Source organism: Pholcus phalangioides, unplaced genomic scaffold (genome assembly GCF_987345545.1).
Source record: "Pholcus phalangioides strain wild (caught in Gottingen) unplaced genomic scaffold, Ppha-v1.0 ptg000001l_1, whole genome shotgun sequence".
In the NCBI taxonomy this organism is placed as follows: domain Eukaryota; kingdom Metazoa; phylum Arthropoda; class Arachnida; order Araneae; family Pholcidae; genus Pholcus; species Pholcus phalangioides.
The window spans coordinates 6,955,245-6,976,771 of NW_028301594.1; the positions used below are offsets into that span (position 1 = coordinate 6,955,245).

At 31.6% G+C, this 21,527-nt stretch overlaps 1 protein-coding gene across 6 annotated transcripts in view; it reads left to right on the top strand.

Moving 5' to 3' along the window:
* Positions 1–21,527, top strand: part of kis (chromodomain helicase DNA binding protein kismet) — a 92,317-nt gene that overhangs the window by 40,967 nt on the left and 29,823 nt on the right. For 2 of the 6 annotated variants that reach the window (XM_089245579.1, XM_089245570.1), the window contains exons 23-35: positions 1,260–1,550; positions 2,868–3,154; positions 4,884–4,971; positions 5,891–6,011; positions 7,268–7,327; positions 10,425–10,596; positions 12,295–12,384; positions 12,508–12,608; positions 13,765–13,864; positions 14,008–14,189; positions 15,833–15,966; positions 16,812–16,885; positions 20,874–21,085. In XM_089245579.1, coding sequence (XP_089101705.1) covers positions 1,260–1,550; positions 2,868–3,154; positions 4,884–4,971; positions 5,891–6,011; positions 7,268–7,327; positions 10,425–10,596; positions 12,295–12,384; positions 12,508–12,608; positions 13,765–13,864; positions 14,008–14,189; positions 15,833–15,966; positions 16,812–16,885; positions 20,874–21,085 — 1,912 coding nt within the window. The remainder of the gene's footprint in view (positions 1–1,259; positions 1,551–2,867; positions 3,155–4,883; positions 4,972–5,890; positions 6,012–7,267; positions 7,328–10,424; positions 10,597–12,294; positions 12,385–12,507; positions 12,609–13,764; positions 13,865–14,007; positions 14,190–15,832; positions 15,967–16,811; positions 16,886–20,873; positions 21,086–21,527) is intronic. The other 4 variants (XM_089245598.1, XM_089245588.1, XM_089245653.1 and 1 more) reach the window with 4 other exon arrangements.

A 21,527-nucleotide genomic window follows, 5' to 3' on the forward strand; every position in this document is an offset into this window, starting at 1 on the left:
GGGTGACAAACATGATTTTGCCCTCTCTACCATAAAATTATATAATTTTATAGCAGTGTTTTTTTTTTGTCCACCCCCCCCCCCTAAATTTGTTGCTCAGAGCAGTTGTCCTCTTCGCTAGTCTCTAGTTTCGGCCTTGGGTGGATATAACTTCAAAAGCATAGAAATTTGTATACAACACTCATCACTTGTTTATTTTGCTGGAGGTTTAATTAGAAACTGAATATATTCTCAGACATAATCATTAATAAAATTGTAAGAATCTTAAGACAAGAATTTAAATTATAGAAATATTTAAATTATTGACAATTTTTTTGAAGGTATCAAATGGTAAGTAGTACAAACAACATTAATATATATATATGCCAAAAAATTATTTTAAGAAAAAGGAAAACAAAAATGAGTTTTATGAGAGTGAAATAGAACCTATGCAGTGGGTCGTCATCAGGGGAACCCCATGCGTGATTTGAAAAGTGTAGGCGTTTCTCAAGGGTTCTCTATGTCTAATTGCATTAAAACTGCCAACCCTTGTTCCCCAATGCCTGCCTCCTCAAAAACATGTTGGACGAAAAAAAGACAATGAAAAAATGTTAAAAAATACAATATTTTAAAAATACAAATACAACGCCACAACAGGCAAAATGTCCAACGAGGTGGTTGAGAACATGGTGGCTGAGAACTTGATATATACAAAGCTTCAGATTAAAAGCTCAAAGAAGCATGAGAAAAATATATACAAAGTCACAGGAATACAATAATTACAAGGAATATTTTACAAAAATTATGAAAAAGTAAAAAATAAATTAAAAAGTCCAAAAATATAGTCAAAAATCACTGGGCATACCTTATGAGTAGGGAAGACCATTTTTATTTGGAAGAGAAGTTATATATATATGACAGAAAATATTTTCTCGATTCTATTTATGGTTATATAGATAACACTATAAATTATTCTTTAAAGAAACAAAAGTGATCAAGTTGCCAGAAATTGTAGGAAATGCTTAAGTTTATTTAACACACATGCCCCTTAGATTTCCATCACAAATTTTTCTGATAGTTGAGGGATGAAAACATTTATGTGTAGTTGTACTTGAAAATCTGTAGGCCTTGAGGAATGTTTAAATGCAATGAAAGGGTTTTCTACCACATCACATATATATATAAACCCTTGTGAAATTGGAATTTTCACATCAAAATCAAATTATTAAATTTCAGCATTTCAACAAAAGTTGTAATTTGTCCATACATTTCTTAAACAGAATCAACAGATGTCAAAGAAAGAAATAGAAGACCTGCTTCGAAAAGGTGCATATGGAGCTCTTATGGAAGATGATAATGCTGGTGACAAGTTCTGTGAGGAAGACATTGATCAGATTCTCTTGCGACGTACGCAAGTGATTCATGTGGAAAGTGGCGTCCAGGGTTCTACGTTTTCAAAAGCCACTTTTGCATCAGCAAGTACTAGATCTGACATTGAAATAGATGATCCTAACTTCTGGGAGAAATGGGCTAAAAAAGCCAATTTGGATGTCGATGAATTGAAAAATAGAGTATGTTTTTTATTCCTAATTTAAAATCTTTGTGTAGCTTTTTATAAATAGTTTCATAGGTTTTTGCTATTTTAGGGAAATATTTATATAAGATGAGTTTATTTATGGCAATGAAACCAATGTTTTTAAAAATAAAGCATGAGATACATATTTAGATAGTGACTTGATTATGACTGTTTTGTTATGAAGAAAAAATTAGAAAAATTTATATATGGTGAAACCTTGTAATAAACTTTAGGGGGATCCAAAATTTGGTTTGCTATATCAGATCTAATATGAGAACATCATTTGGGATAGGATCACAAATTTCTTTTGTTATAGGCTTGATTTGCCATGGTAAGAGGCTCAACTTTTTTCTCTAAAATAATATTGAAAAATTTGCTGGAAAATGACTGAAAAAAGTTTTGAACAACATTCGGAACAACTTCCCCCCCCCCTCCCTTATAATGTTGGTGTTTATATTCACCTAAAAAGTTAAATTATTTTTCCATTTTTTAGAAATTTTTTTTTTTTCATGTATACAATAAAAATCGCCTAAATCAGTTGGTTACAATGGCATATGCAGTCACTTCAGTTTTTAAGTAATTAGTTTAATTTTTGAAAACTAAGTAATTATTTGTTATTAAAACTTAGTAATTATTTCAATTATCATAATTTTTTTTTTGTTGATTTAAATAAACAGTCAAGAACATGAAGTCAGTTTCAATGTATTCAGAAAAAATTGTAATAAGGAAAATATATTTTATTATCTTCAGACTTTTATAAAAAGGAGAAATTAATTTGCTAGCTGACTGGGTAATGGTAGCCCTTTTTTACAACCAAATAATTTCTCTTGTATAATAAAAGTATGCATTTTTTTCAAACCCCTGATTAACTGTCACCACTCAGACCAATTTTTTTTAGTTCCCCCCCCCCCTCCAGTATCTGCAAAAGAAGGGTTTAACAGTGCAGTAGTATATTGTAACTTCATATATTTACTGTAATAACTCTATTGATGTAAAAATGAACAATTAGAAAATGAAAGTTTATGTAAGGTAATGGACATAAATGACCTAGAATAAATGGTGGTAATTATCAGATTATTTCAGACCAATCATGGTCATAGGCCTGTGACTATCTGTACTTGATGTGATGTGCTTGAAAGCATGTTGTGAAAGGACATGAGTAATTGTTTAATTCCAGAGATTTTCAATATGTAAATAAAATATTGTTGATCTGTGGGAATAGTTTTTTTTTTTTTTTTTGTTTTTTTTTTTTTGAAATTAGTTGCTAATCTTGTTTTGATTAAAACTGATGTTTGAAATTTTTACATTGTAGAATGAATTAATTATACAAGAACCAAGACGTCGGACGCAAACAAGAAGATTTGGCACAGATGATCATATGTTGGATCTCACTGATCTTGAAACTAGTGATGAGGATGATGAGTCAATCTCTGCTCGTACACGGGCATCTAAGCGTTCTTCAAAATTATCTAAAAGACCGAAGAACAGGGGCCGTGCACTTGATCGGGAGAAAGACGATGAGTATATGGAAGAAATTGCTCCTGGTAACTGGACTAGGGCTGAATGCTTCAAAGTTGAGAAAGGCTTACTTACCTTTGGGTGAGTTGATATTAGTATTCTTGGTTTCAAATATATTAATTTTTTTATATATGCAATATATTGTACCTTCAAAGCAACTGATTGGTCTTTGTAATTTTTTAGTACGAGTTTTGTGAAAATTACATTTTTTTAGTTTTATTTTAAGTATTAGGTGCATGTTAAGCTGGCATTACACTATAAAAGTTCATTTATAAAACTTGAAAAATTGCAACCAATAGGCAGATAAGTTCGCTCGAATGTAACAGGTGTGCTTATTGGTTATATTTTTCGAGTTTTAAAATAAAATTTTTATCAAACTTTTATAGTGTAATACCAGCCTTAGAGAAAATTGTTTGGTCTTAAATGCCCTAAAATATATGTTTATATAAAAAAAGAAATTATGTGAATAATCAAGAGTTATGTGGTAATTCACCACCTCTAACCCTTTGAGTGGCTTTTAAAATTTTCCTGATCTGTATCATAACTGCCTCAGTGAAAATCACTAAATCTTCTAGAAATTGCTACCTATTTTCAAGAATTTTTTCCACTAATCTCCATTCAGCTCCCCCCCCCCCACCTGCAAATGTAAATATTAATTAAAAAAACAAGGAAGGGGAAAAAAATTTGTTATTTAATGCTGTGAGCATAAACATATACAACCACAAAGGAAAAGGAAAAACATCCTTTCTTTCCTCATTCCGTTGTCAGTTTTTGAACAGAAGCCGTCTCTGTCCACTGACAATTGATTGCAGGACAGGGGTGGGAAAAGGAAATGATATGAGAAGAAAACTTGCCACGCTATTTGGGCTTGTCAATGTCGAAATGACAGTTTTAAGAACCCGAAATATTTTGGGATTGCTGTTTTGCAAGGTTTTTAAGAACCTGAAATTGGGATTGCCGCTGTAAGGGTTAAAGGGGTTGTGAGATTACAAAATAGAAGGCACTAAGGAAATAAAATGTCTAAAATAGAAAACAGCCAATCATTGAAGCGCCTGAGTGGCGCATGCTGTCTTCCACTAATGAAGGTTACCAGCAAGGTCCACGGGTTCAAATCCGGGCAAAGAACATGAAACAAGCTCTTCACCTACCAAGCCTGGGGCAACCACTGATAGATGGTGTCTTCATTTCCCACGCAACTCCACTGTTTGGAAATTGCTGTACGGCAATATATGACTGGAGTAGGTGTGCGGTAAAATAGCTAATCATTGAAACAAAAATGATAAAAATTCATTCTGATTGTACAAAATGAAACATTAATCCTCTTAGATAGCTAAAACATACATAGATGTGCCATGAAAAATATTTATCAGTTATTCAACATTCAATAACGAATAAGTGGCTAACTTGAGCATGTCTCCTCAGGTAAAGCTTTTCATTAGATGATAAATTATGTATTAAAGACTTTGAATCCAAAAGTGGAATAATATGTGAATTTTTATTTTCCGTTATTATAAACTCCTATATTTTGACTTCAATGCAGTAACTGCAGAAAACCCAATTTATCAAAGATAAGACAATGAGAAGAGGGAGTGCATAATTGAAATTGTGATTTAGAAAGTTGGGTTGTGAATACTAAAAGGTTGAGATACACTAGATTTATGACAAGTGCTGCAAAAAAAACCAGAATTTGGTAATGATAAATTAAAGAAAATGTGAAGAATTGAAATTCAGTTGTGTACAACTGACATGAGCATTCTTTATTGAAAGAAACCAATTTCAATAAAATTATAATTTTTCTGTTTTATTGCAGTTGGGGTCGCTGGGATGAATGCATTGCTATAGGCCAATTCAGAAGACGTATTACACATAAAGATTGTGAACACATTTCTAGGACTATAGTAAGTTTTTATGGGTTTCTTTTTTTTTAATGTACTGGTTTTGTATGTCTTAATTTATTTATAAATACATCGGAATTTTCATGAATTTAAACTTCCCAGCTAAAATGAATATATTTTATGCATAAGACATCATCGTGTACCATATAATGGGATCTCTAGATCTGTTTTTCAAACAGAATTTTTTTTATATGATTGTTTTATATAAACAAATTTTGAAAGTTTTTGTTAAAATTTTAAGGAAACAAAAACACTTTTATAATAGTGACTTTTATTATAGGGGGTAGCAAAATTGCATTTGCTTCCTCTCCAACAAAAATGACCTTGATTTCTAGTTAAGGCTCTGCAGACACACATGTTTATTTTTTTTTAATTTCTGATGCTTAGTGACATCTTTCCATCTTGGTAAGCACACAGACATAAATTTTCATTACATTGGCATAAAAAATTTAATTGAAAAATTTTCCTTCTGTCCTTAAACTCCAATTTGGTACTTACATGTAGAAAACTTCAGGAGCCAATACCAATTTTCAAGTTGCCATACCATGGCAATATCTCGTGCTTGGTATATTTGTCAATCTCTGATAAAAGCAGAATTATCATACTTGATTAATCTGCAGTGCCAGAGTCTGTTCTACTTGTAAGCCTCAACTACATTGGGGGACGTGTGCCAGAATAACAAATCAAGCTTTTCTGAACTCAGTTTGGGTTAGTGTGTCCCAAGTTGTATGTAAGATTTTCAAACAATATCTTGACTGTAAAACTTGAACCACAAAAAATTTTAAGGGTCAGGTTTTATCTTATCATTTGGATTTTAATTTGTCCCAAACATATTCTCACTGTTTTCATAACCCGGGAGTTTATAGTTTCTGAATTTGATGTCGAGCATGGTGCTGATCATATATCGTTTTTCTCTTTCTAGCTTTTATATTGCTTATTGCATTATAAAGGTGATGAAAAAATCAAAAGTTTTATTTGGGATTTGATTTGTCCAACATATGATGGGGAGGAGCCTATTCATCGGAACCACTCAGGTATGCTCGGTATGAACATTTTAATTCTATTTTTTTACATTTGACAGCTTTCTTGAAACATTTTATATGATATTTGATGTGCATTTAGTTGACACGAGTCCTATTTCATCTAAATAAATTACTTTTTGATTCCCAATTTTTTTTCCATCATAATATGAAATATGAATATTATGCAAATTTTAATTTTCCCCTTCCCCCATGTCCAAAATGTAAGGAAATTCTATCATCAAACAAAAGTTTTATTCTCTCAGTATTACATTAATAGCTTGAATAACTAGAAAACAAACATACATAACCCAAACTTCCATAAAAATTTTATCTATGCCATTAATATGAAGGGGAAAAAATTATTGGGTCTTTTTCTTGAGTTTTACTGGAGGTTGAATTGTGCAGAAGTTTTCTTGAATTTATTCAGAATACATTATCTAGAGTGGAGGTTCACATTTGGCTTTTTGCCTCCCTTTTCTTTTCAAAAGCAACTTTGTAATTTTTTTTCTTAGTTGAAAAGATGTTTTTAAATTTAAAAATAAAAAAAATCAGAAAAAATGCTACTAAATATGAGGAACAGGTTTTTTCACTATGTTTTTGAATGCATCTGAAGTTTTGCCATAGCCTATGTGGCATGAGACATTTATCTACAGTGCCAAAGGATGTTAAATGATGTCACGATTAGTGTGTGCCAGAATACTTCCTTACACAGAAAAGAAACAATGCCAAGATAATTACAAATATTTTTATCAGGTGGTTTTGCACATTAATTTTTCATCAAGGGATATTAAAAATAAATGTAGAACATAGTTGTATAGAATCCATTATTAATCCATAGGCCTTAGTCTAATTAGCTCTTCTGTGCAGAAACTGACATGAGTGCGCCAAAAATTATTGAATGAAACATTTATTTTTTCCCGACAAAAAACTTCATCATTGAAGGTTAAAGAAGCAAAATATTTTCTTGTTTAAATGCTAGCTGAAATTTGAATTGTGAAATAAGCAGTGTTTATAAAATTTTTCTACCAAAATTGTCTAAACTGTGCACCTGTTATCAAGCTATAAATTAAAGAAAAAAATTCAACTTTTGTACTTACTGCAGGTATTTATTGAGCAGTGAGGGTTGGGCACCAACCTATGCATATTTTATACCATTTTCTCACCTTTTTTTTAGGAAAAACAAAGGTTTTAGTTTTTTTAAATATGCATATTTTCAGTATTTGAAGGTCATATCTTTTGTGTTTATGTATGACCCAGATTTTCTTTTATGCATTCAGAAGTGGATATGTTACTTGAGAAGGATGGGTCTGGTGAAGGGATGTCTGGAGACGAAAAGGGTAAGAATATCGCATCTGAATGGTGATGATGCTGCTGTGCTGCTGCAAATAAAATTTAGGCTTGCAGCTTTCTCGTTTCTCCCTTTTTGCCCATATCCATGCCTCTGCTTTTGCGTTGGGGCCGGTATCCAAGGTATCCCTGTGATAAATCTTTACATAGAAAAATAATCTGACCTATTACGTATTTGTTATGAAATTATGACATGGACAAGTCTCACTATTTGAAAATAAAATTCATAAATAAATAGCTCGGTGCTTTTGTGAACTTATGTGACAACTTTGCTAGTACTCATGTATCATTCACTTTCTCATGGAACCTTTCATACTTCATATGATATTTTGAATACATCTTTCACATTTTATTCTACAAAATCTTTATTCCATTTATTTTTAGTCTGTTGAAACTTTGTGTTCAAAACACAAAGTCTGAAAATTCTAAACATGCATTGGGTTTTTTAAAACTTCAATTTTGATCAAACTTCAATTTTCAGTTTAGTTTAGTCGTAGCTATTTAAATTGTATTTTTCATCTCAAATCGAAATTCAAGAATTATAACTAAAGTGAATGAGTATTTATTAGTTATGTCAGCGGCAAGGTCTCCGATATTGTTGTCTAATTAAATAATAATGGTTGCTATCGTATTGCAGCAAAAGTTTGGTCCACTGTATGGTAATTTTTCTCTCGTGTACAGTGGAATTCAAACATATAGAGGGTGTGTGATACTTTCTATAAAATAGTATATTTATATGAACGGAATAAATTTTGTAATCTTTAGCATCAGATAATTGAAGTAATTTATGTTTTCATTAATTCAGATAAAAAACATACAAAAACTTTGTAATTCAGGAAATTGTTATTGGAAATTTTTTTTTTTTTGGGAATCGTTATGCCTTGAAATTTGAATATGACCATATTTACATGAAATAAAGTATAAAAGCTTTTATGTCTGGCAATCAGCTTTGAGTAAGAGAGATTACTCTTCTGTTTAATTTGAGTAAAAAGTTTTTTTCTTTCCTCTTCGTTCAGTGTTCAATTCATTGTTGGCAAAAAGTTAATAGATGAGGTTTATATGTTCCACCTTCAAGCTTGTGAGATAGTCATACAGAGGTTTGGGGGGGGGGGGAATTGATAAATCTTAAGAGGATCGGAAAGGTTTTTATAATACATATTCACCTTTAAAATATAAATAATGTCAATTTGAAATCCAAAGCAGCAATAGCGTGAATTTATTTTTTATTATTATTTTTTTCTTTCGGTTTCTCGCTCTTTTAATTTTGATAATCTTGTCCTGAGGGAGAAAAAAATCTCTTCAGAACTGGTCATGCCATTAATTGTATTGTGCTATTTGTTTTTAAATGTTCTTTTATCTGTATTTTGTTACCCAAATTTTTTCCCCCCATTTTAGTTTTAGGTTATAAAACTATTTCATAGTTTGAAATCGGTGAAACGCGTCATTTAAGTGTTATAATACCGGCCCTGACTTTGCCTCATTCATATCCCCTTTTTTCTTTTTGTTGTGACCCATAATGCATCTTACGAAAATTGCTTCATTCCTGCCTTCTTATCCTCCACGATGCTTCAAATGCTTTGTTTTACCCATTTACTTTTTTTACATAATTTTTTTTTGATATGTGATTAATTTTATGTGTGCATGGACCTTGCTTTGAACTGGATGATATTTTATTAAAAGCATGATGATTATTAATTATCAAGTAATATATATTTTCTGGATTTAATTATTGAGATTTATATACTGCCAAATCTCGGTTTTCATAAGTAGCAGAGTGTTCACACATATTGTCATATTACAGCTAATTCCTAAACCATTAATTTTAGAGAGAACTTCCTCTTACAAGAAATTTTTCAAATGTTGTCACGCTTAGAAGTTGTTTAAGTCAAAAATATTATTCCTTAATGTTTGATTCGAGAGCTTGGTAGGAATGATGTAATTATTTTTTTTTAAGGAGAGGAAGGTGCCTAAAATACAAATTTTTTTGTTATAACTCATCATAATAACATTAGTTTTGGTAAAAGAGTAATTATTTTTTGTTTTGCATGTCTGGGCACAATGATGGTTCTGTAAATATGACTTATGGGACTCAAGTACAGTTTTAAAAAAATATTTCACAAATTTCAAGAATTTTTTTCTGATTTGACTGCTTCTAGGATGATGCATGACAGCATTTATAATATTTTTTTAATTGGATGTTAGAGGATTAGCTATTGAATAATAAAGAGTGGACATCCTGTATAATTAGAGGGTTGGTATTTTGTAACATTAATCAGTGTACTCGTGTAATAACTTTATCTTGAGTATAGAATAGGTGGGGCTGTATATTTAGAAGGGCTAGAAATCTCGGTAGCCGTGTTTACAAGGGAAATGAAAAATATGGTGTCCTTCACTCCGCAATAGGGAAAAATCACAAAGGATTATAGGAAAGGGGGGGGGGGTATGTGTGCACTGCAAGAATCTTCATAGAAGAGGGTATAAATATTTCCTTTCCTGTTTCTACTACTCTTTGTCTACAAGGGGAAAAAGTTGTCAGGTGAGTACCAGACCTCCCAATTCTACCCCACATGTAAACGGGGCTAGTAGGGACTCCAAATAGATCATCATCATGGTTGTGCCAGATTTATCATTATAATAAATCCTTATTGAATTAATTTCCTCACCAGTAGTAATTCTAAATTTCTATATTATAAATGGGGACAGTCTTTATGGATGCACACCATCCATCATGCAATTTTTTTTTATCGGGATTCCATGTTGCTAATCTGTTATAATCAGTGCATAAGTGTTAAAAATAAGTAGTTATATAAAAGTCATTTTGTATGCATGTATATAATGTGAATGTAAAATTTTTGGAGCAAGTAATTTTTAATCCATCAAGTCTGATTTCTGTAGCTCAAATTATTGATAACTTGAATTCATATTCATTTCTGGAAGATCTTCAAAGTATCAAAATTGGCACATACAAGTATTGAGTCTTTGATATTTTAAGATCCTTTATTATAGAAGAGTGGAAAGTAATTTTTTTTACCAATTTTGCTCTCCCAACTGAATTGAGGCATTTATTGCTTATTTCTTTTTTTGTAGGCTTGTCAGCTCCTGTTCCTAGAGGGAGAAAGGGCAAGAAAATAAAAAAAGAAGTAAAAGCTGTGGATACAGTCATTGAAGAGAGTGAATGGGCCAAAGAGGAGCAGTACAATCCTGATATTTTACTGAATGATGAAGCTTATAGAAAACACCTTAACAGACACGCGAACAAGTAAAAAAAAATTATTTTCATAAAACTTCCATTGATGTAACCATATTTATGTGCTGTGATAACATCTTAGCCTTTGCTATGAACATCTTAGCCTTTGCTATGAACATCTTAGCCTTTGCTATGAACATCTTAGCCTTTGCTATGAACATCTTAGCCTTTGCTATGAACAGCTCTTATTTTCATTTGCTAATACTGTACTGGTATGTTTAATTTTGTATAATGCTGTGGGATCCTTTCAATTTCAAGGGATTATGAAAGAATTTTGAATATTCACAAAAACCTCTGCAAAGTCATTATACAGTAAAACCTGTCTTTTGCAGACACCGGTGAGACAAAAAATTCTTATGTAAATCTGGGGTTTTGAATGCATACTTTTATTATAAAGAGGAAAATTATATAATTTGGCTGTAAAAAGGCTGCATCTGAGGGGTTTCCGTTGAGAGGGATTTTTACTGTACTACTTCTCTCTAATTTTCAATACCATTTAAAATATATTTTTAATATCTGCCTGCTATGTCATTATCTATGAAGCATGAGAAAATATTTTTGTCGTGCACATTTCTTGTACATCAATCAGTTTACTGCCAATGTTCCATAAATGGACACTGCACAAGCTGTGCTTTGGTGACAAAGCACTTGCTGATGCTTTATATATTTTATGATGACGAGGATTAAGTGTGAAAAAAGATAACTTGAAGATGATTACAAATCTATTGGTTCAGTATATACATTTTTCTGGGTTGGGGTGGCAGTTATGTTGCATCAAATTATCACTCATGAACCACAAATTGGTCTATGTAAGAACAAAGTCATACTCTCACAAAAGCCAAACCGACATACTGAAACCACAAATATTAAAAAATATGTAACGAAGGAATAAGTGGTGTTTTGATATAATTAACAAACTTCTCGAGAGTTATGGAGCAACTAAAAATCAATAAATAGTGGTAAAGTTATTCAAAAATGCTTTGAACATGCCATTTATGTCGTGTTGGATATACAAAAAAAGTTGCGAGAATTGGGCCAGGTGTTTGCATATTTCAATTTGGAATTTCAAATAGAAGTTATAAATCTTTGCTACAATAAAAAAGAATTTGAATATTTACATAAAGTGGTGCTTTTACTGGAATGGAATTCAAATCACCTGATGGACATTACATTATGTCTACAATGCTAGGACAGTGTACTGTGCACCAAAAAAAATATTGAATGTGTTAGCTAAGTAAAAAATGAGTTAAGAACTTTGAGTTAAATAAAAAAAGTGTTTCCATCTTATCACAAGCGTTAGAAATAAATCACGAAAAATCTGTAAATTTTTTTGGGATAAATAAAACAAATATGTGTTCTGAATTGGTGATGTGAAGTAAAAAATACCTTATTATAATGATATTCCAAAAATATCACCATGTACATATAACTTACAGGTAGCATCAGTTTCCGCTTTCACCTCACCTCTTCCGCTTTCAAGAACCAATGTTCCTTTTAATGTTCCATTTATGGAACATAGTAGAAAACGAATACACATTTTTTTCTTGAAATTTCAAAATGGATCTATGAATAGGCATATAAAATGACCAAGAATCTTGAATTTTAGAGCAAAAAGTAACTTTGTTCATAGTTTGGCATTTAAATGATTAGTCACGTTTTTTCTATATGTAAAAACGATGGGTTTGAAATGTGTGTGTTTTATTTTTTCAGAGTTTTACTGAGAGTTAGACTGCTGTATTACTTGAAACATGAGATCATACGAGATTTGCATGATCGAGTATTTGCAAACATTCCAGCTAGGTCAGTTTTTGATATTTTTAATTTCCATTCATTATGCTTTAGTTCTTTTTAAAATATTATAATTCACAGATATTTCCTTTCCCTTCTCTTGTTATTAACTAAATGTTATCGATACTGTTTTAGTATGATACCTCTTGAAGTGCCTTTAGCAGATGGAGAACCACCAGCTCCATGGTGGGACCAAGAAGTAGATAAATCCCTGCTTATTGGAATATACAAACATGGTTGGTATTCTGTAAAAGTTTTTTTCCATATCTAATTATGTTAATGAGATGATCATGAAAAGAAATTTTTTTTTTTAATTTTTTCTTTAATAATCAATGCAGTAGACTTGCTAATCCTGCTTATATCAGACCAGGGTGTGCCAGATTATTGGAAGTTAATTGAAAAGACCCATTTGAATAATATAAACTTTTGCACATATACATGGTTTCCTCTCAAATACTCTAAGAAAACCAGCATAAAATCAATGAATTTCTGAATGGCCAGACTAGTGCATGGACGTATTGTTGAGAATCTACCGTAATTTTAATTTCGCATTGATCGTAGAGAATCGCCTACTTGATATATTTTAAATTTCTTGTAAAATAAGATTTTTAATGTGCTGTGGAACCTTGCTACAACACACTATACAATGATCAATCCCTCCATAATGATATCTTTTCAAATAGTATTTGTAATTGCCCATGGTCTAATGCCAAACTCCTCTCAATGCAATGATATCCTTTACTAAGATATATCCCTCTGTAATGATACTTTTTTTAGGAGATTTCAAAACTGCTAGTGATATTTTTTATTTTACTCAAAATGCCCTCTGATATATTTTGAAATTGTTCACCAGTTTTTGTTATTTCAAGTTTGTCTAATAGTATTGGTATTTTGCACCATCAACCCTTCAAATGTGTTAGTAAAGTTGCTGTGAAGCTACTTTCTGTGTAGTATACAATAGTGTTGTGCAGTAAACTGCTTTCCAGGAAAAACCACCATCTGGGTTTTATTCATTCACTACTCAATTACAATTTTTTGCAATGAATAAAAACTCATACATTTTATGGTGGTAATAACAGATCCAATTCAGAAGAGCATAATAAATAGCATAATTTTATTCAACAACAGCATAAAGTTGGCGGTGCCTGATGGTAATGCTACCTCTCGGTATAAGAACTTCCTTAAAACATTTTTCTTATCTCGCAGAGTGTAGTTATATTGAGGCTTCACTGCAATTGTAAAAAATATTCTCATGACAAAAAAAAAATCATATTTTTGCTCTTCCATCGTTTAAATAATGCTGCCTGCTTTTGAAAAGTATTTCTTTTACTAATTTTCATACTATTTATGTTTTTAATATTAAGTGTTAAACAATTTTTTTTTCTTTTGAAGGTTTTGAGAGGTATAATCTCATGAGACAAGACCCAAATTTGATTTTCTTATCACGCTGTGGTCCTCCTGATGGTGAAGCTTTATTAAGAGAACTGAAATTGTAAGTTCATTTTTTATAATAGTTTCTTATCTGTTACTTTTAAAGATAATTTGTAACTATTGTAAGAAGTAAAATTTCAAGTTGGGAAAATAATTGAATGGATTCATTTGAAATTCGGTTTTTTTTTTGTTTTTTTTTTGTAGTAATGAAGAAGATTTGGGTGAGCCTACTTTGCAAGAGGATCCAGATAAAGAAGGAAAATACAACTTTGATAAAGAGATGGATGAAATGGAGCCAATGTCGCCATCCAGTGAATCCCAGTCTTCCAAGATGTCAAAAGACAATATTCAACTTGCTGCTAATAGTTCTCCAGAAAAATATAATGGTACTTTTATTTAAGAAAAAAAAAAAAAAAACATTTTTTACATCACATGTTGGTTGAAGTGTAATGTTCATTTTTTTAAAAGTTTGTATCATGATTAGATAACAACACATTATAGTATGATGATAGTCTTATAGATAAGAAAGAAAAAACTCTTCAAAATTGAAGCACTTCTGTTTTACAGAAGTAGTCAATTATTACTCAGACCAAAATACCTACGTGACTTGATAAGTTGACAATTACTGTCTTTCCATTTAGGATATAGTATTTGTTAATACATTATCATTTAATAATAAGCATAGCTAGTTTTTCTTAATATCTCTCTTCTTTATAACATTAAGAAGCACATTTAATTGAATGAATCTAGAAAAATAAAAACATTTGAGATCTTAGAGAGTTAGATGGCTTTTTCTCAGCGCAAGATATCAAGGAAATATTTTATTTTCTGGATATTATGCTGAGATGAACTCGGAAAGAAAATTCATCTTGTCTCTGCCGGGACTCAAACCCAGGCCCTCTTGCATACTGGGCAAGCATGCTACCATCTACACCACTGGAGACACGACCCTGCCTAAACTGCCTCACCTGGGGGCCAATTCTTGAAGTTAAAAGAGGCTGCTAATGTCTCTACTTCAGGGCCTCATGCCACAGTGCGTGAAATAAGGAAGGCAGGGTTGTGTTTCCAGTGGTGTAGATGGTAATGCTTGCCCGGTATGCAAGAGGGCCTGAGTTTGAGTCCCGGCAGAGACAAGATGACTTTTCTTTCCGAGTTCAGCATAATATCCGGAAAATAACTGTTTCCTTGATATGTTGGGCTGAGAAGAAGCCATTTATAAGCTGCAAGTGTTATGTTGCATGTGCACAATTTATATTAATAGTTAATTCAACATTTTTATTAATATTTAACTATTTTTCTCTTGACAAACATGAATTTTGTGAAGTATGGTAAATTTTTTTCCTTCCCATGTCTGCATCTTTCATCCATGCCATGCACCTTTCTAAGGTGGGATTAATTTAAAAAAGTTTGATAAAAGGTCTTTTACAAAACTCGAAAAAAAACAATCTGCCTATTGTATTACATGTATTTGAATGTAACCGATACTTATTGGCTGTTTTTTTTTCTTTATAAAAGATCTTTTATTAAACTTTTATAGTGTAATCCTGGCCTAATTAGTAGAGATGATTCCTTGTAATCAAGCAGTACTTTGTTTCTTCCTCTCTGTCATAAATGATTATTATATATTGAGGTTTTAGTTTTGGGTGAGCAGTTGGCAATGCCTGAAACTTCTTACTCAATTTTTGTGAATGATTCCTCTTTTTCAAGCATTTTCATCATTATTTTTGTTTGTTACTTGTCAGATTTTCACACATTCTCAAAGAAAAACTTTTTTTCCTAAGAAATGAAAATTACAGTCAAGTACGTGTTGCTTACGTAAGCATGCATAATTTTTAGGTTTCTCTATGTGGGTGATGATGACAAAAGGAATCATAAAACCTGCATTAGCATATACATTCCCCTATTTCCTGGGTAGTTTTTTTTGCCTGAGAAAATTGAAAAAAGTCTAAACCTTGTGAATTTTTATCAGTATACTTATTTGAAAAAAGTTGAGTAATATCTTACGAAGTTTTTTTCAAAAAATTTATAGCCATGATGATGGGAATACCAGTATTCCCATCAGTTACAGATGTGAATACTAGGGTTAGAAGACTCATCACTGCCTACCAGCGAAACAACAAGAAAATGGAAATTAAAAATGCACAAAGAGCAAGGGTATGTGCGGTAAGCTATTGCACCTTCGTTTCTTCTCTTTCACCAGGTTATGGTGTGTCTGCTCTTTTTTTTCCCCCTATCTTATTCTGTGTATTTTAATTAGACTTTATCTTGTTTTCATTTTTTGCGATCGTGATTATAGTAAAATGAAAAGAAAGATTTGTTTTTCTACTGTGTGATTGATCTCTTGTATAAAAAGTAAAATTTTTACTTATTGCTAGATTGAATGAATTGTATTTTGATATAGAAGGTAGGAATTTAGTAGAAAGAACTAATAATCAACTGCTTAAGAAATATTTCCATTGGTTGAAAAAAAATGTAGATTTATTAACTTTGCTTATCATTTTTCCAAAGTTACATTTTATGCAAGTAAAGTGCATTTTACTCCTTTGCAAATCTTGCATTGAACTTAGAGATTTACTTCTATAGTACCCATGTAGACGTAGCTTTTTAGTCTAAAACTTTTGTTCAATCAGATCTTGAATTTCTCTACCAACACGTTTCTTTTGCAATTTAACCATATCTACAAATTCATTAATATATGTATAGGCATTTATATCTGAAGCATTCTTCATTGATTCAAAATATATTGATATTGAATTTATCAATTGATAAAAACATTGATTTAATTATATGGTAATTGTTTAAATACTGTTATTTTCTGTTGCTTTCTGTCGGTCAAAAAATGTTTGACATGAAATTTATTAATCCAGTAATGTTTGTTAAATTGGAGAAGTGGTTGCGTTGAACATTCTGCTTCAAAATGGGTTTCATCTAAATCTATTTATCTAATTTATAAGTCTTGTCAAATTGTGGGAAATTTATTTATTTATTTTATTTTTAATTTTTTGCAGAAAATGGAAAGACGAGAAAAGTTTGAAGCAGCAATTCGGGAAAGGGAACTCAAAAAAAGGGAATTGCAGCAAAGGTGTGTATGAATACAATGTCTGTGAGTTTATTGTTCAGTAACTATACAGTGGAACTTGGTTTAATTTGAATTTTGGATACTTCAAACTTTTACGAGCTCTACTTGAGTTTTCTATCTAATTTAATGCTAAAATTTCTTGTTTAATTCAATTCTTTTTCCAAATGCTTTGAATAATTCAAAGTTGGAGGGAAAAAATCATGAATTTTGTATGAACAAATTCAATTTGGAAAAATTCTGTGAGCAGTCAGATTTTGTTTCTTTCGACCAAGTTGGTTAAAAGAAGAGCAAAAATACATAATTTGAAAATTCTGACGTAATTTCAGCACACTATGGATTCTGTTATTTTCAATCTAGAGTTCTGGTTCAAACTGTCATGCTAATATTCTGTCTGCCGAGCAACATGAAATGTGAAACCAGTCCTGAAGATGCACCCAGGTTTTATGATAGACTTTTGATAGAAAACAAGTACTACTTTGAAAATAGCATCCTTTGTATTTGCTTTTTGCGTCAGACTCATCTGTTTAGATACGCAGTTCAGCAAAAACAATTATTGTTGTTGATTGGAACACGACAAAACTCTGTGATCTAATTTCATAAAAAACCTATCCGTGTTGAATGAATCCAACAAAAGTGCTTGCATAACAAGTGAACTATTTCAAATATGAATTACCAGTATAGGAAAGTACCAAAATGTTAATTTGTAAATTTTAAGTTTTTTTTTCTTTGATAATTTAATTTCCATTTTAACGTTGTTCAGCGAGAGTGAGTGGATCAAGAACATTTGATACAAATTATGTTCAAGGTCTACCATTCAAAATCTGAAACATTTTATTGTCATGTTAAGAGTAAGAAAATTACTGGAAAGTACAAATGATACAGGTATCAATTACTAAAATTTGGGAAATAGTTTCATAACTGATGATCAAATTTTTATAATTGATAATTATTATCCTATGTTAGTAACTTAGTATTGATGCTTAAGTTGCAATTTGTAGAAATTTTGTGGGTCCAGGATAAATTACTTGGATAATTCAAACTTTTTTCCAATGACTTTGGATTTCAAATTTTCCAAGTTCAACTGTATGTAGTTAAGAACTCTACAATGTTAATTATATACCCATAAATTGGTAGTCATTTAAAAGGAAATGGTTGTGAATAGTCTTTTTAAAAATTCTACTAAACATCTTTCAGGTTTACTAAATGTTTCTAATAAAAAAATACTCTTTCTTTGTATATTATACCATAAGGCTGCAATATCCATGGTTGACTGTGGACGGTGAACAGCTTTCTTGACCCAAGTTTCTGGGTTGTTTAAAAAGCATGGGTTTACAAAGTCAACTTGTGGCTAAATCTGTCCCATTCATGAATTTTATCTTGACAAAATAAATTTATAATAAGTATTTCATAATTTAACCATCCTATGTCATATTTTTAAATGATATACATACCATAATTTAAAAATATGACATAGAAGGGCTAACCTTGTCAGTAATTACAGATGAAATATGGCCCATAAGTCGAAGTTTGTCACCCATTAACATAAAGTATAAGATGGAAGGAAATGAAATGTCATCATGTTAGTGTCATTATGTCATTGTATTTATTAGTTTATTCATCTTCTAAGTCTGAATATATTGCTGAAGGTGGATGTTGATTCAAATGCAATTACAATTTTTTGCAGGATTTGACAAGATTTTATGTTGGTGCAATATGTATTATTGTCTTGAACCGTCCCCACATAGGTCATTTTCAGACCTACAGATATAGCTGTGCTAAAGTTAATTGCATCATGAAACTTTTTGTCACGAAAAAAAATTTTCTCATGCAGAATAATAGATGTTTTCATTATAATTTGTTTCATACAAATAATTGAAGGGGCGCGGTAGCCCAGGACGATAAGGTACTTGCCTGGAGTACCGAAAGATGTTTATAGGTGTTGCGAGGTTCGATACCCAGTTCGTGTTTGTCAGAAAACTTTCCTGACACAGGGGTACAACAGAAATGGCGACATGACTGCAGAAAAAGTTGCTACCACATGGAGTACCCCATCGAGGGGTTAGCACACCAACCTCTCGATGAGTATAAAAAAAACAAGCCTGCCATTTGGAATCAGCAATAAATTGTAGGACCCGATCTAATTAGCCCTTGTATGCAGAAAATGACTGTGGTACGACAGAAATGATCAAATGGACAAATAATTGAAAGTGCACTTCAATATATTCTATTCAGTAATAAAAATCATTTCCCTTACAAAAGCAATACATAGTACAGTTGTTGAGAATATAAGTTCACATATGTAAGCCCTCTGGTCACCTCCAGATAGCATGACTTGTCCGTCCATGAAACTTTTTGCTTGTTTTCTTTTCCTTTTATATATATTAGTATATTCTATTCGTTTGACACGCATGCATGTCTTGCTTGTATATTACGTAATTAAAATTGTGTTTCTTCTGCGCCCTTGCTCTCCCATAATGTAAAGCTATTTTGGCCCCAAAAACAGTGATATCTTGGCTAACAAAAATTTTTTCATGACTTTTCTGCCTTGGCCAACGAACATATTTTTGCTGATATGGATGCATGCACTATCATAAAACAGCTGCATTGTAAGCTGAATTTTAGTGTCTATCATCATAAGAATTACTGTTACTTGAGCTCAATTAACTCATGTTCACCTTGGAATCTTTTTCTAGATATATCTCCCTTTCTTTTTTTGAAAATTTTTGAATAATTTCCTTTAAAATGAAAGATTTAGCCAATAGAAAATGTGTTAAAAGATGGCTATATGTTTTCAGAGAATGCTTTCTTTCAGTGCAAGACTTTAAGCATAAAACTGAACAGAGTCTAGACATTCTAGGAGCTCATCTTTTCCATCTGCGTCAATCAGATACAGAAATGAGTTGGGACCAAATCACAAATGGAGGATGGGGACACCTACAAACTCAACTGGGTTGTGTTAGTAGCTTTAGTAGACTCCGACAGACCAGACACGACCCAGGCTCTGTCCCTCCTGGGATATAAGCCTTTTACCCGTGTGGGTTGAGTCATGCTGGGGAGAAAAATAGCTTTAGTAGACTAGCGCCAGTTTTAGTAGAAACAACTGGCATTGGTTGTGTAGATAGTGTAAAACAAAAAGGTCTTTAGTATTCTTATCTTCCTTTAAATGTCTATTTACATAATTTTGAAGTTTATTTTATCCTTTCTGCCAGTTTCTTTTTTTTATAGCGCTCTATGGTATTTAAAAAAAAAAAAAAAACTAATCTGTAAATTTTGGGCAGTACCTGGAACGAATTAATTTTCCACAGAAACCTATGAAAAAAATGTGTTTCGACTAACGATGATTTCGGCTTACAAACATGATTCCAGAACGAATTATCTTCATTAGCCAAGATATCACTGTATACTTGTATTGTTATTCAACAAGCAACTTCAATAAATTTCTTTTCAATAATTTAAAAGTGGCATTGGGAGACAAGATATCTCATCTCTTTAAAGTCCAAGATTGCCAAAGATGACCCAGATAGAGAGTATGGTATGCTTTGGATTTGTGAAGGACGAGGAAGAAAATGAAAGATCTCATCAAAGGTGGAAACCTGAAAAACAAGCCTAAGTCACATAGAAGGGTGACGTGAAAAGGGTAAAAAGAGAAAAAAAAAAGTGGGAGATAAAAAAACCAGCTAAAATTGAAAAAAAAAAATATGAGGGTATTGCATAGTGGATTGAGTGATTTCTGCTACTACGTAAAGGGTTAAAAGTCTGAATTTTTAATAGTATCGCAATCGTATATAATTTTCAAAATCTGAATATCTGCTAACTGGAGGTAAACTGCAGTCATGCTCTGTTATGACTAACTTGAAGAAACTGAATATTTGGTTTGTGCTGTATCACCCCATCTAATATGAGAAAAGCTTATATATTTTTTTTAGTTATAAGCTGGGTTCAGTTGTATATTTTATATATATGTATAAATATTTCTTAATTTTATTTGCAGAAAATGGTCGAGAAGAGAAGAAGCAGATTTCTATCGCACCATATCTTCATTTGGTATTGAGTATACTGAAGATAAAAAAGATTACAACTGGTCTCGATTTAGAAATATTGCTCGCTTGGAAAGAAAGTATGATGAGACACTGGCAGAATACTACAAATCTTTTTATGCCATGTGCAAAAGAGTATGCGGGAAAAAGTTGACTGAAGAAGAAGGTTCGTTTCATTGATTACCTAATTTTTGTATGGAAATTCCACTTGTGTGTAAATGCTATAATTGATGACAATAATGGTCTACAGTGGAACTTTTGTTCCTGAGCATAATTCATTTCGTTAATGTGCCTCGTAATCCAAAACACTTTTACATTGAATCAAACTTCCCCATGAGAAATAGTAGAAACTAAAATAATTTATTCTACAACAGTCTCCCTTACATCCATCATGATTCTTTTCAAAGATAATGTAATAAATTTGCCACAAAATGCAGGGTAGCTTGTTTTATATTTTAAATTTAAGGCATATGAATTTCTCAAAATTAGGGCTTCACTTTGAAATTCATGTTTCCATTAACACGTGAAAAGAGGCCAAAGTCCTTCACGGGCTTGCGTTAAGAATGCCACTCCTGTAATTTGAAATTTATTACAAATCAGTGGCATAT